Source organism: Falco peregrinus, chromosome 8 (genome assembly GCF_023634155.1).
Source record: "Falco peregrinus isolate bFalPer1 chromosome 8, bFalPer1.pri, whole genome shotgun sequence".
In the NCBI taxonomy this organism is placed as follows: domain Eukaryota; kingdom Metazoa; phylum Chordata; class Aves; order Falconiformes; family Falconidae; genus Falco; species Falco peregrinus.
The window spans coordinates 9694517-9706616 of NC_073728.1; the positions used below are offsets into that span (position 1 = coordinate 9694517).

At 43.5% G+C, this 12100-nt stretch overlaps 1 protein-coding gene across 1 annotated transcript in view; it reads left to right on the forward strand.

Moving 5' to 3' along the window:
* The first annotated feature begins 2569 nt into the window (after nt 1-2569).
* The window catches only part of ABCA12 (ATP binding cassette subfamily A member 12), an 88483-nt gene continuing 78952 nt past the window's right edge, over nt 2570-12100 (forward strand). The window contains exons 1-2 of the mRNA XM_005244418.4: nt 2570-2638; nt 6881-6974. Coding sequence (XP_005244475.3) covers nt 2570-2638; nt 6881-6974 — 163 coding nt within the window. The remainder of the gene's footprint in view (nt 2639-6880; nt 6975-12100) is intronic.

Here is a 12100-nt window from a genome sequence, read left to right on the forward strand (position 1 = left end):
CTGAATGGCATTGTGAGCCATAGCCACTGCTGCAATACATGTGATGAGTCAAGTCTCTGAAGACATGCATTGGATGAAATCACGATTCAGAGCTCCCCTGAGAGTTTCCTCAGCTTCACAGTCACAGAAGAAGATTCTGCTTTTCTTCCCTGTGATCTGAACCAACAGTTTGCCCTTTGGCCCAACAGAGCCCTAGTTCTTCAACCAGAGCAATAAACCAGCTGGGGATTTATTGGGAGAAGGAAGAATTTGGTCTTTGCCTTCTCTCCCCCTCTGCCTGAATGCACATTTGCATTGTCACTGGGACATTATCTGCCTGCTCTGGTCACTTTGTCCAGGAGTGGCCACATAGTTGCAGAGCCTCCTGTGCCATCTGCAGGAATTGTTAAGTAAAGGAATTAAAAAGCAAAAAGGTATAATGGCTTAATAAAGTTCTCATCTTCTGTTCTCATACTGGAACACCATGGTGTTTGGGGAGTTGAGTGCAGGTGATCTGAGAGCCAACTGACATTGAGTTATTCTGGTTTTACAGTGGTGAACTCGAACAAATTACCCTTTGGGTACTTCCCAAAGGGAATGTTTGTTGACTCAGTTCACAAAGGAAGTAAGGATGTGCATTTACTTGGGAAAATTATTATCCAAATCACAATGTTCTTTTGAAACAGTTGTTTGACTGAATACCAAAAAGAAGCAATCAGACGCTTGCCTTAAAAGACCTTGGCAAAGCAGTGAATGGTGAAATTATACATTTATTCTCTCTTACCCCTTCAGAGTAGAATTATCTATATTTGGATTTCTTTTTTCAGCCCCAGAGAGGAAGTGAATCAAGTTTGCAAATGGTGTTTGGACCAAATGCAATGAATCCAGCTGTGCCTCTTACATGTAGCTGAACTAGAAGAGAGTCCTGAGGAGCAGTATTTGCTCTTGACTCACAGACCCAAATGAGATCCCTCTCTCTCCCTAAGGACATCTGTTAGAAAAAATGTGAATGTAGAGTTGGGAGGTTAGATGTTTGGGTTTCTTCCTATCGCTATTGGAACTATCCCAGGGAAGCCTTTTAGGCTCATTTTAGCTCCAGCTCCACTCCCACCATTGGAATGTCCAGTCTGTTTAGACCAGAGGTATGTGGGGCAGGGACTGCTCCATCTCAGTTGCTATTCCCACCTTTGAAGTATTTACTAATCTAAAGAAGCTGTTTCCCTTCACTGAGTACCACATCTCTCTCTTCCCCCTCCCTTTCACTCTTTCAGTGCTTTTCAAAGCTCCTCTGCTCCGAGACCATTCTGGGTGGCAGGGCTGCCACCTCCACTTTCGTCCATGTGAAGTTTGGCAAAACCTCATTCAAGATGTTTTTAATTTCTGAGGCACAAAGTTAGTTTGTGGCTGTAAGAAATGCCATATAGGAGAATCTTTTTTGATCTCTTTTATGAAATATGCTGAGAGCAGTGAACTCTTCCATGGCTTGCCTAGGTACTTTGAGGATGATTTCAGTGTTACCAAATGGGGTACTGGAGTGTACATGCTGCTTTTCAGAGGGGGACCAGAGCTCATCAGACAGGTCTGTATCTCAGATTTGTTATAGTCCTTAGTGCAGTGAGCAGTCCGCTCTGCTGTCATTGCTTCCCTCTGTACCTGCAGTTTACTCTTTCCTTTCATCTCTCATTTTTATTTTAGGTCACATACCACTGGCCTGAAAAATTCTATGATCAGGTGAATAACAACAGTGTTCAAGCCACGCTAAGTGCTCTGAAATCTTTATGGGGTCTGATCCTGCAATCTCATTCCCAGTGGATTTGATGTGTTATATTCAATCAGTGAGAACACCAGGACTGATATCCTGGGGAAGAGGGAAGGAGCAGGAACTAGAGCAATTATATTAGTCCCTGGGATTTTCATTTATGTATATATTTTTTAACACTTTCATTTAATTTCCCTGGGTGGGTAGGTTTAATTGAGGTACTCAAAAGTATTAAAAAAGGCCCAAGATTCTAAATCAGCAATGCCAGGAAAGATGCATGCTGTGGATACTTTCTTCTTCCCAGCTGTTCCCTGTGAACTCGGGGAAGTCAGACTGGCTTGGCAAGCAGCCTAACTCTTTGCTGTTGATGACACCTCTCCAGCAGAAGCGGTGTGTGGGCAGAGAGGTGGTTTCATCATGGGGAGGAGGAGGAGGAGGAGGCATGCATCACCTTTTGTTTAAGCAGAAGCATCTTTATGGAATGCTATCCATTTTATCAGTTAGGGCTTGAACAACGAACAGCCAGGAGAGGCTGGATATTGTAATTAACACAAGTGGAGGCAGGCTGCTGTGTCTGCCTGCCTGCCTGGAGAGGAATAACCTGTTGAATTTGCTAGGAGCTATTGCTGTGAGGACAAGAGCTACAGTTACTGGGAGTACGGCAGCCACAAGTGGATGAAGTAGCAGCTTCAGAGCTATGCTGTGGGGAAGAGGCAGAGGCTTGGATATTAGACACTGGATGCCCATTTGGGTTAGAGCCTCTGCTTTTGCCTCCTAAGCCCAGGGAGGAAGAATACGCAGCCCATTTGCTTTCGGTTGGGTCAGCCAAGGATGGCTGCGCTCTCTCAGCACTTGAGGATCCTGCTGTGGAAGAACTGGCTGAGTGTCAAGAGGCAGCCGGTGAGTGTGAAAACATAGCAGTAGAGAAGGGGGAACCTGGAAATCACAGGAGCTAAGGAGCAAGGGGGGCACTGCAGGAGAGGAAGGTCACAGTATTAAAACAGAAATATTTTGAAGGCAGGTGATAAAGGAAGAGGGAAGGATGGGAATGGTGTGGAAGCAAAGGTGGGTCTTTTTAAGCCAAAATGATTCGGTCTTGCATTGGACCTCTTGCATGAGGGCTCAGGAATCCAGACTGAGTACCATGGATGCCACTGTCATTCCCTCAGGGCAGTGGTCCATGCAAACAAAACCATACATAAACTCATGGATAGACATGAATTAAAAGCTCCCATGTGAGCAGACCCCATGGTTGGGGTGTAGCTTCCAGTTAGTCCCTTGGATTTGGGGGTGATGGGGGGTGCTTTTATATAGAGACATTTGTAAAGGATGGATAAAGGAAAAATGTAGCTCTGAGAGATGCAGGTAGGACAGATGGCTACTGCAGTCTAGTGTGTGGCAAATCAAACACCCGAATGGTCTTTCTTTCCAAAGGATGAACCATTGCCAGCAGTGTCCAGAGAATAATCTGTACTGCAGCAGCATCAAGGAGGAAAATGTTCCTTTGGGTGGCATTGCGTGTTCAGGCAAAGCCTGCCCAGTAGTTTTGTCCCAGTCCAGTTTCAATACAGCTACACTGTAATTTCAGCAGAAGCATGCTGCAGTTCATGGACTTGTATTGCAACCAGCCCTCTTGCCTGTAATCCAAATGTGGTGGTTTTTAAACTTGCTCCAGTTGAATGGAAGCCTTGTCAGGTGCAGAAAATGCTAACAGAAGAGAAACAGCAATGGAGGGTGTGATAATGAGGATGGAGTGAAAAGCCTCTTATCACTGCATGCTTCTACAAGGTCCATTCTTGCCTGCCCTGTCCTACCTTTCTGTTTTGGAGTCTGATTTGGAGAGGTGCTGAGTTCATCTGACGCCTTGTGATCCTCCATAGGAGCAGTGGACATGCTATGCGCCTTAGAGTATCCTTCACTGCTGCGAAGGATACAGGAGACTTTCTGAGATGCAGAGGAATCCCAATAAATTACTTCTAATTTCTCAGGAGAAATTGTAACAGCCTTGTTAAAAGCAGAAGGCTTGGGTCTCTTTCAGCTCTTGTGTACCCAGAGTAAATGTTAACCTAATCCCTACATGTCCTTCTGACCATGCAGTCTCACTTGCTTTAATTCTGGTTTCCTGTGGAGTTGAAATATCAATTCTGTAGAATTGAAATTTCAATTAAAATAAATATCTGGCCACTGCTGATTATTTTATGGCAGCATATTTATCCCTGCAACCCTCCTTCATTTCACTCTCTTGCACTAAATTAGGGAGGGTGTGATGAGGTAAACCCCTATGTCTGCTCCCAAATGCATCCCATCTTCTCTGTCCTCCCTCTTGCGTTTTTCTACCTGTGTAACCTGACTTCATTTAAGACCAGGCTTTTAGATATATTTTTTTTTGTTGTTGTTAGCATGCTTGTTTTGTTAGGGAAGTGTTCTGTTGCTGTTCTTAGTTTCTGATAATGACCGAAGGTGGTTCCTGCTGCTGCGGTGGTGTTGGCTGCCCTCACCGGGGCTGATTGGTATGTCACGGAATGGTCTGACACCAGGCGCCCCCGCCCCCCCCCCCCCCCTCCCCGCAGACTTCAGTGCTTTCCTGCTCTGTTAATCAGTCTCTCCAAGGCTGGCAAAACACATTCACTTCTGCCTTTTGCTTTACACTTTCTTTCTGCTGTGAAGTCTCTGCAGAGCCCCTGGAGAGACTGCATCTACTTGTGCAGCATGGGATGAGCTACAGCTTGCTTGATGAACAATTTGTTGAAATCGGCTGAAGCTCTGCATCCATGGCCAGGGAGTGCCTCAATGTAGGTTACTCTTGCTGAGAAAGGAAAGGTCACGAGTTTAAGGCAGCCTTCTTGGGAGCGAGGTTTGGCCTGCATACCAGGGGGAACTGAAGAAATCAGTGTCTCTTGCACTTCGTGGCTTTCCATCTGTCACTTCTAGGCAGGCTGGTTATTTAAATAGAGGCAGAAGGGCGAGAAAATGTGCCTGCATCCAGAGATACTAAGGTCTGAGCAGTTAAATCTACTTTTAGCAGTGAAATAATCCAGCAAGAAAAGGATTATGCAACCTACATCACAGTGTGCAATGTTCCGGGAGCCAAATTGAGGTTGATTATGGCTCCATTCAAGTCAACATGCTCCACCTGCAAGCAGTTTGGCTAGAGTGGTTTTGTCTTGTTTTTGTTAACTAGAAATGCCTGGGACAGTGGGAATGTTGTTTTGTTGCAACTGATGAGCGCAGCTACTATTAAATCCAATTAAATCGAAGGACAGATATACTAAGGGAAGAGCTGTCTGGGAAGTGTAAGCACCGTTTTAGCTGAAAATGGAGAGGTACAAAGATTTCCCAGAGCAGAAACAATCAGTATTCATTTCTTGCCCCAAGAATATGACAAATATCTTGCCCTTCCTTTAGGCAGCTTCTGACTAATATCAGTTTCTGTGCTGTTAGCCCATAATTTTACTTTAGCCTAGGTGGTGCTAAGCAAGAAGGATACATCAATAATACTGTTTGCATGTGAATTAATCAGAGTTAAACAGCATGTTTGGGGACTGATTATAGGGAAAGCATGTGATAGAAAAAATTATAAAAAGATGTTAGTTTCAGTGATGAATCTTGTTATAAGTTGGCAGTGCATATATAAAAGGTGGGAAGAGTACTGTCTGTAAAATCTAAAACACTGCTGAATGCTGAAATTATAGGAGTGCCCTTTGTGAAGGGACGTGTGGGGAGGTGCCATGTGGTTTGATCAGTTAGGTTAGGTCAGTTGCCTATTTTGGGCCATGAAGTTTGCTCCTACTTTCATGGTTGTGTCATCTCATCAGGGATGATAGGGATGGAGTTGCTGTAAAACAACCATCTTTAAGCTGAATTGCTCTCCAGGATTTGTTTGTCTGTCTGTTTGTTTGTTTTTATGTTCCAGTAAGTGTTACAGGAAATGAAAACACTGTTATGGGCTTGGAATTACTGTGGAAAAACAGTTTCGAGTAATGTGTGCTGATCTGAAAAAAATAGCAACACAACGATGAAAAATGAGATGATTTTGAGGAAAGACATCTTTGCAGTTTCAAAAATTGGCATAAAGAGCACAGCAATTTTGCAGCCCAGAGTACTTTAAGCTTAACTACTGATAGATGGAAAATCTAATCTAGTAAGCATGGTAGCAAGCTAACCAGCTAGTGCAAAAGCAGTTGCTTATTTGAATAATTGCATTTTCCTAGCTTACATAACTCCAAGGCTTGTAGTTTTAAGACTGACTTTGGCCCTCCTATCTAGATTGGTCTACTACGCTAGATGGTTAGCAAGCTGTGTTTTCTTCATTCTCATCCATTGAAATGGTCAACCCTCATGTCAGAGACAAGGGCTCTATAAACATACATGTTTTTTTCCAATGTAGTAGGCCAGTTCCACATCATGACTCTTCCACCTCAGTTCATCTATATAGACTGCTAGAGTCTGGAAATGAAAGGATGCCAGGGAGTTAGGTTGCTGGGGTCAGAAGCTCCTATGAGGGATCCTGGTGATTGGTGCTCAAATGTGATTTTTCCGGTTGACTGATTACACAACTCCATAAACGGCTTCCTTCACTGTGCTTGAACTCCACATCTTGTAAATGCCTAATATGAAAATACTTTCTTTCAGCTCTGCTGTGAGGCTCAGCTACTATTTGTGAAGAAGTTGTCAATTCACTTGTCAAACACTTTATTTTGGGGGTATAATTAAATCAAAGTAATTTTTACCCATCCTTTGAGCAGTGTCATTCACTGAAAGTGAAACTGACCTTTCATACTTGAGCTCTTTTATCTCGTGATTGGTGTGTCCCAAAGTCTTGCACTTGTCAGTGTGCTTTTACTATTACATGGCAGCGTCTCAAAGGTGTGTAAACACTGTCCCCCATAATTATCAGGCAAACTGAAACACAGGCAGGCTTGTGTTATTTTCAGGCTTGTTATTTGCTCTTAAAATCTTATGTAGTTTTTCTTCCTGCATAGATAATATTGGGGTTTTAATTTTATGCATACCAAGACAGGCATGATTTACAGTGCATCTTATAACTAACTCATTTAGGGTAGTACTTGTGCATTCCAGACAAGCTCTGGGACACATCAATACAACAAACGTAACCGATATATTTTCATTGCTGTTTTATAGGTATGGTCGTTCATTTTAATTTCCTGGCCTGTGGTTGTTTTCATAATCTTGGCCATTATCCGTCTCAAATTCCCTCCAGAACCACAGCCAAACTGTAAGTAACTGGTTTGGTTTTATGTCTTTGGGGTTTAGTTCTCATTTCAGTGACTGATGTGTTAATTTGATGTGTGTTGTTACTTTTACAAATTTTGTTCTTTGTAGTTTCCAGTGAAGATTTCCTGGGATGTAGCATGCTGTAAATAAAATTTCTGTGTTCCTCTGAGGTTGTTTTTGCTTTTTTTTTTTTTTCAAATTAGTTTTATAATTGGAAAACAACTTTAAAGAACTGTCTCATTGAGATGCACTCAGATACTGCTGTTGTAGACAGCAATATAAATTTACATGATAAACTGAGGGACAAGAGGGCAGCTGGGGAGATCTTAGTAAAATGAGTAAGGGCATATGCTTCAAGCGTGATTATGAAGGTGAGGTAACAAACAAAAGATTGGTTAACATGAAAGATTTTACTTTGTGTGTGCTACACACAAAAAGCACCTATTTAGGCAGCTTGCTACTAAGGCTCAGCTGAAGAGTGGTAACTTGTTTGGCTTCTGTGGCCTGATGGTGTATGTGACCCTTTCTGAGCAGTCAAAGAGCAGCTCTTTGGGTGGGCGAATAGTTGTTGGTGGTTAAATAGGTAAGGAGTTTGCACAAGCTGGTTTTTGCTTGCAAGCCTTGCTTCCTGGGTCAGGAGAACATGTCTGCATCCCAGAGTATGGCTGCGCTTGGATCTGCTCTAAAACTGATATAGTGAGTCCTTACTGCCATCAGAAGAAGCATGGGCCCAGCCCTGCGTGCGTTTGTCCATGAAGTTATATGGTAAAACAAAGCAAGGAGTTTATCCAGTTGGAAGCCTTTTTCCCTTTCACAGAGTTAATTTTGAGTTAGATCAAATCCCTGATTCTGCTTTCTGTGGGCTCATAAGTGTAGTCCTAACTGAGGGGAGAGGAGTGGGTGCCAGGGCTGGGCCCCTCTTTTCAGTGATAGCTTGCCTTTGTATTGGGAGAAATCAATCATGGAACTGAACTTTTCATTTGCTCATTAGCGGGGTTCCACAGCCTTATTGTTGCAGAGACCCTGAAAGTATATGCAAGACTCTTGCTCCATGTTGGACATCTAGTCTGCTGAACCACATCCACAAAGCTGTGCAGAGGTATTATTGAGACAGTTTCCCAGCACAGGGTAGGAATAGGACCTCAAAAATTACTGTACTAAAAGATTTGCAGCACCTGATTAACAGGAGCAACATCACCATGGATGACTTGCATCAGGCTTTCAGCGACTTGGCAAGAACAAAGCCCTGGCATGGGCAGTGTTGGATTTTTATATTTGGGGCAGGGAGACTGATGCAGGGGGAGAGCAGACAGATGCTGGCAGCAGTGAGGGTAAGCAGTTGGCTTCCAGTGTTTGTAGCTATCGGATGTGTAAAATGTGGCCATGAGGGATCTGTTCCTGATAGTATGTATGCACACTGGCAGTGTTCAACCCAGTTCCTGATGTGTGTGATTCTCTGATTAAAAAGTCTTTATTTCTGTATGATGTGTGAGAAGGGGCCACATTGTGACAAATATTAGATACTCGGCTAGGATAGCCCTTGTCCCAGAAAGCTTGCAGCCTAATCTGACTAAAGGTTTGTATACCTCATATTGTAGACAGGGGTGGAAAGCTAGAGCAAGTGACTTCCCGAAGGTATCATAGGAAGTCTTTAATGGAGAGGACATTCCTGGTGTGTTAGGATGTTCTTTTAACCCCAAGCCCATCTGCTGTCAGATCTCTTTAGGCATGTTATGTATTTTAAGTTCTCCCAAATTCCCTTGAACCAGTTGGAGCAGGCAAGTCAGGACTCATTGTACTTTGTGAAAACCCTGGATTTTGCCAAGTGTGGAAATGGCAGTCCTCCCACGCTGCTCTATCGGTTGTGCTTCCTGTCCCTGATATATCAGACAAGATGAATGTCAAAAGAGCCAGCTGAACAGTAAAATATTTATTCTTTTACTCTACATGGCTATTAATTTGAATGTATATTTATTTGGAGCATGTTTGCTTTGGATGGTTGCATCTCTGAATTAATGGATTAGAAGGATTGTTCTTAGGAACAGCAAGCACCTCCATCAGTTGTGCTTTGCAGGAAAGGGAATCGAAGATTGGGCAGCATCTTTGGACTAGTTCCCTTTTTTTCTGTAGATGAATTCTATTTTGGGACAAGTCTCAGTAAGTATACAATTAGGTGTCTGTTTCTCTTGGAAGTAGTTCATAGGAACTCTCTATTGCAAAAGAGATTTTAAGCTGAAAAATAATGGTTGTGGTGTGTTCTTGTGATCCAGATGTTCAGACATAATCTAAGAATTCCAAGGGGATGGAGAAAAATGTTAACCAGAGCATCCAACAGCCAGTTTCTGCTGCTTTTCTGGTTAAATAAGAATAGCCACTTGACAAATACCCGCTTTTTTTTTTTTTTTTTACAACTGGAAAAGTGTATCAATTTTTTGTTTGAAAAGCAAAAGAGAAATCATTTGGAAACTTTTTGGACGAAAAAAAAGGCAGGGGTGGTAACATCTAGGAAAACTATTACAGGAGGGGTTTATTGTTCATTTTGAACAGGGATAAAATCCACTCTCTGCTGAATTCCAGTGCCTGCCTTAAAAGACACAATTGTTAAGTAGTGATGAGAAGCTGTTTCCAGTTCTGCTGTCAAGAGATTACTGCAGGTAGACAAAAGTCAGGAAGCACAGAATCAATGGCACAGAGATAGAATAAACTACTGAGATGCCAAGTTTTGAAGCCTTAGAGATAACCCCACAATGTCAGTCTGTAAGCTTATCTCATGTATTCAGGCCACAGAAATATCATGAAATCTATTATTTGTTGAGTTAAACCAGCTCAAATTCAAGACACTAAGTTCTTCTGAAGAATGTCTAATACACATTCGATAGATTGAGTATTATGTAGAGAAATTGCATAAAAAATATCAGTCAAGAATGAACAAGTGGTAAGAGCTTCCTGCAAGAGCAAGTTGCTTGCTTTGAATTATGTTGTGTAGCACCTAATGCAACGGGAGTTTGTGCCAGACTGAACTCCGAAGGGACATGACAAATAAATGTCACCAGTCAAGAGGATGCTCATAGGAGAACCAAGAACTGAGAAAAATGAGCTGAAATCCATCTGATACATAATTTTCTTTACAACTTAAGCATCTAGTATCTAAGAAGAAAAAAACCCACAAAACCACCTCTCTTCTTTCTCCCAGGCATCTGTTTGATGTATTTCCAGGTCAGCAGAGATTGTTGTCAGGAGAAATGAGAAAGAGATTTCTCTCTCTCTGCATACCGTTCCTGTGATGAGGGTCTAACCATCAAACTTACTATGCACATCACAGTGGTGGCTTTTGACCTTTTTATTACAGCCTTTGTATTTGCTAGGAGGTATTGGGTTGTGTTTTGTGGCATACATGTGGAATAGGAAGCTCTGGATTGGAAGCCTGCAGCCTGAAAGCCAGGTAACTGGGTTTGATGGTATCTTCCAGTATTTTGTGCCTGTATCATCTGTTTTCTAGAGTGCATAGGGACTAAAGCCCCTTTCCATCCCTACAGGTTTTTGCAAGGTATGGGAATTGCGTATGAGATACAATCTGTCCCTCAGGGCTCAACCCACTCAGTCTACAGAGAAGCCCAATTACACTCCTTGCTGTAACTAGCACTGTCACACCCCGTCACACCCTCCCCACCCGCTTTCTTCCTTTTCTGTTTGCCTTCTTTCCCCTCCCATCAGTTTGACCTCATCATTATTCTCTGCAGAAGATCTCTTGGGTGTGGTTAGTTGTCCACTCATTCAGAAACCCTGCTCTTCACTGCTGTGGAGAAGATGTAGTAGGAACCTTGCCCTCCTGTTAGACCCAGGGCTCTGCTCCTCCCGGGATTTCCAAGGGACAGCCAGCAGGCTGTGAAAGCTGTGCCTCACTCACAGATCTTTTTCCTTCTTCATGGAAGGAAGCCGTGCTCTTGGGTCTGGTCTTAAATCCATCAAATTCTGCCACGGATTTTGTTGCCTGAACTCTTCTCACTGAAGCACATCTTACCATTCACCTCTGCCCAGAATTTCCACCCAGATTTCATCACCATCGCAGAGATGCCTGCAGAGTGTATTGCATTCCCTTGGAGATATTCCTGACAGACTCAGTAGCAGAGTGCTCCGCAAGGCTGCTCTTTGCAGCTGGTATTCTGGGGCAATATTGTTAACAGTTGAACACTAGACTGTTTGCCAGTACCAGCATAGCTGTTTGTCTAGTTTAGAGCCTGAGCTGCATGGCACAACGCTACAAAGGGGCAAATGCTCATACTCTGCTCCCATTCTTGGCTCCAGCATTCCTGGCAGAGGGCCCAGGATAGGAGGGTCTCTGAGCTACCCTCCATTCAGTCTTACTGTGATCGGTAGCTAGAATTTGAACAGGTCCAGAACTGGCTGGAAAAATCAGTATGAATCACAGCATGGACACCTGAGAAGCCTTAGAAGAGAGGCTGTGACTGCTGGTACCTGCAGACACACCTGTCCTGTGACTTCTGTACTGAGCAGTTACCATGTCAGAGGTAACAGAGGCATGAGTTACCTGGTCAGGGCAGTGTCAGGAAAAGGAGGATGCTCTATATTGCTTAAAAGGAAAGGGTATGTGCAGGTAGCAGCCCCTTTCCCATACCACTGAGAAAGTGGATAAGGCAGCTGGTTGTGGTGGGTGTGAGGTGTCTGTGCTGCCAAGCACATGGCAGTGCCTTTCACTCTCCATCCTCGTCACCCGTGTGTGTCTCTGCCCCTCTGGCTGTTGCAGCAATGTGCTGGTAGATGAGTTCAGGGGCCTCCTGCCCTGTGGGTCTGTGCAACGAAGGACCTCAAACCACCTTTAGCTCTGAGTTCCCTGGCTCAATCCCACAGTGTTGATCTGATTCAGGAACCTTTAAACTTTTAAAATTGTCCCACATTTACCAGAGAAAGACCATGACCTGGGCTAATTCTCAATGTCAGTGATGGCTGTAGCTGCCAGGCCTCAAGTGAGGGTAGATGGCATGGAGAAACATGGGTCACAGCACTATCCTTCCTCTGAGATACCATCCTGGAGATGAGAAAGGTCTGAAAAGATGCTTGTACTTTAAAGGAATTTGCTTCATAGTTGGAGGGACCTGAATTCATCTC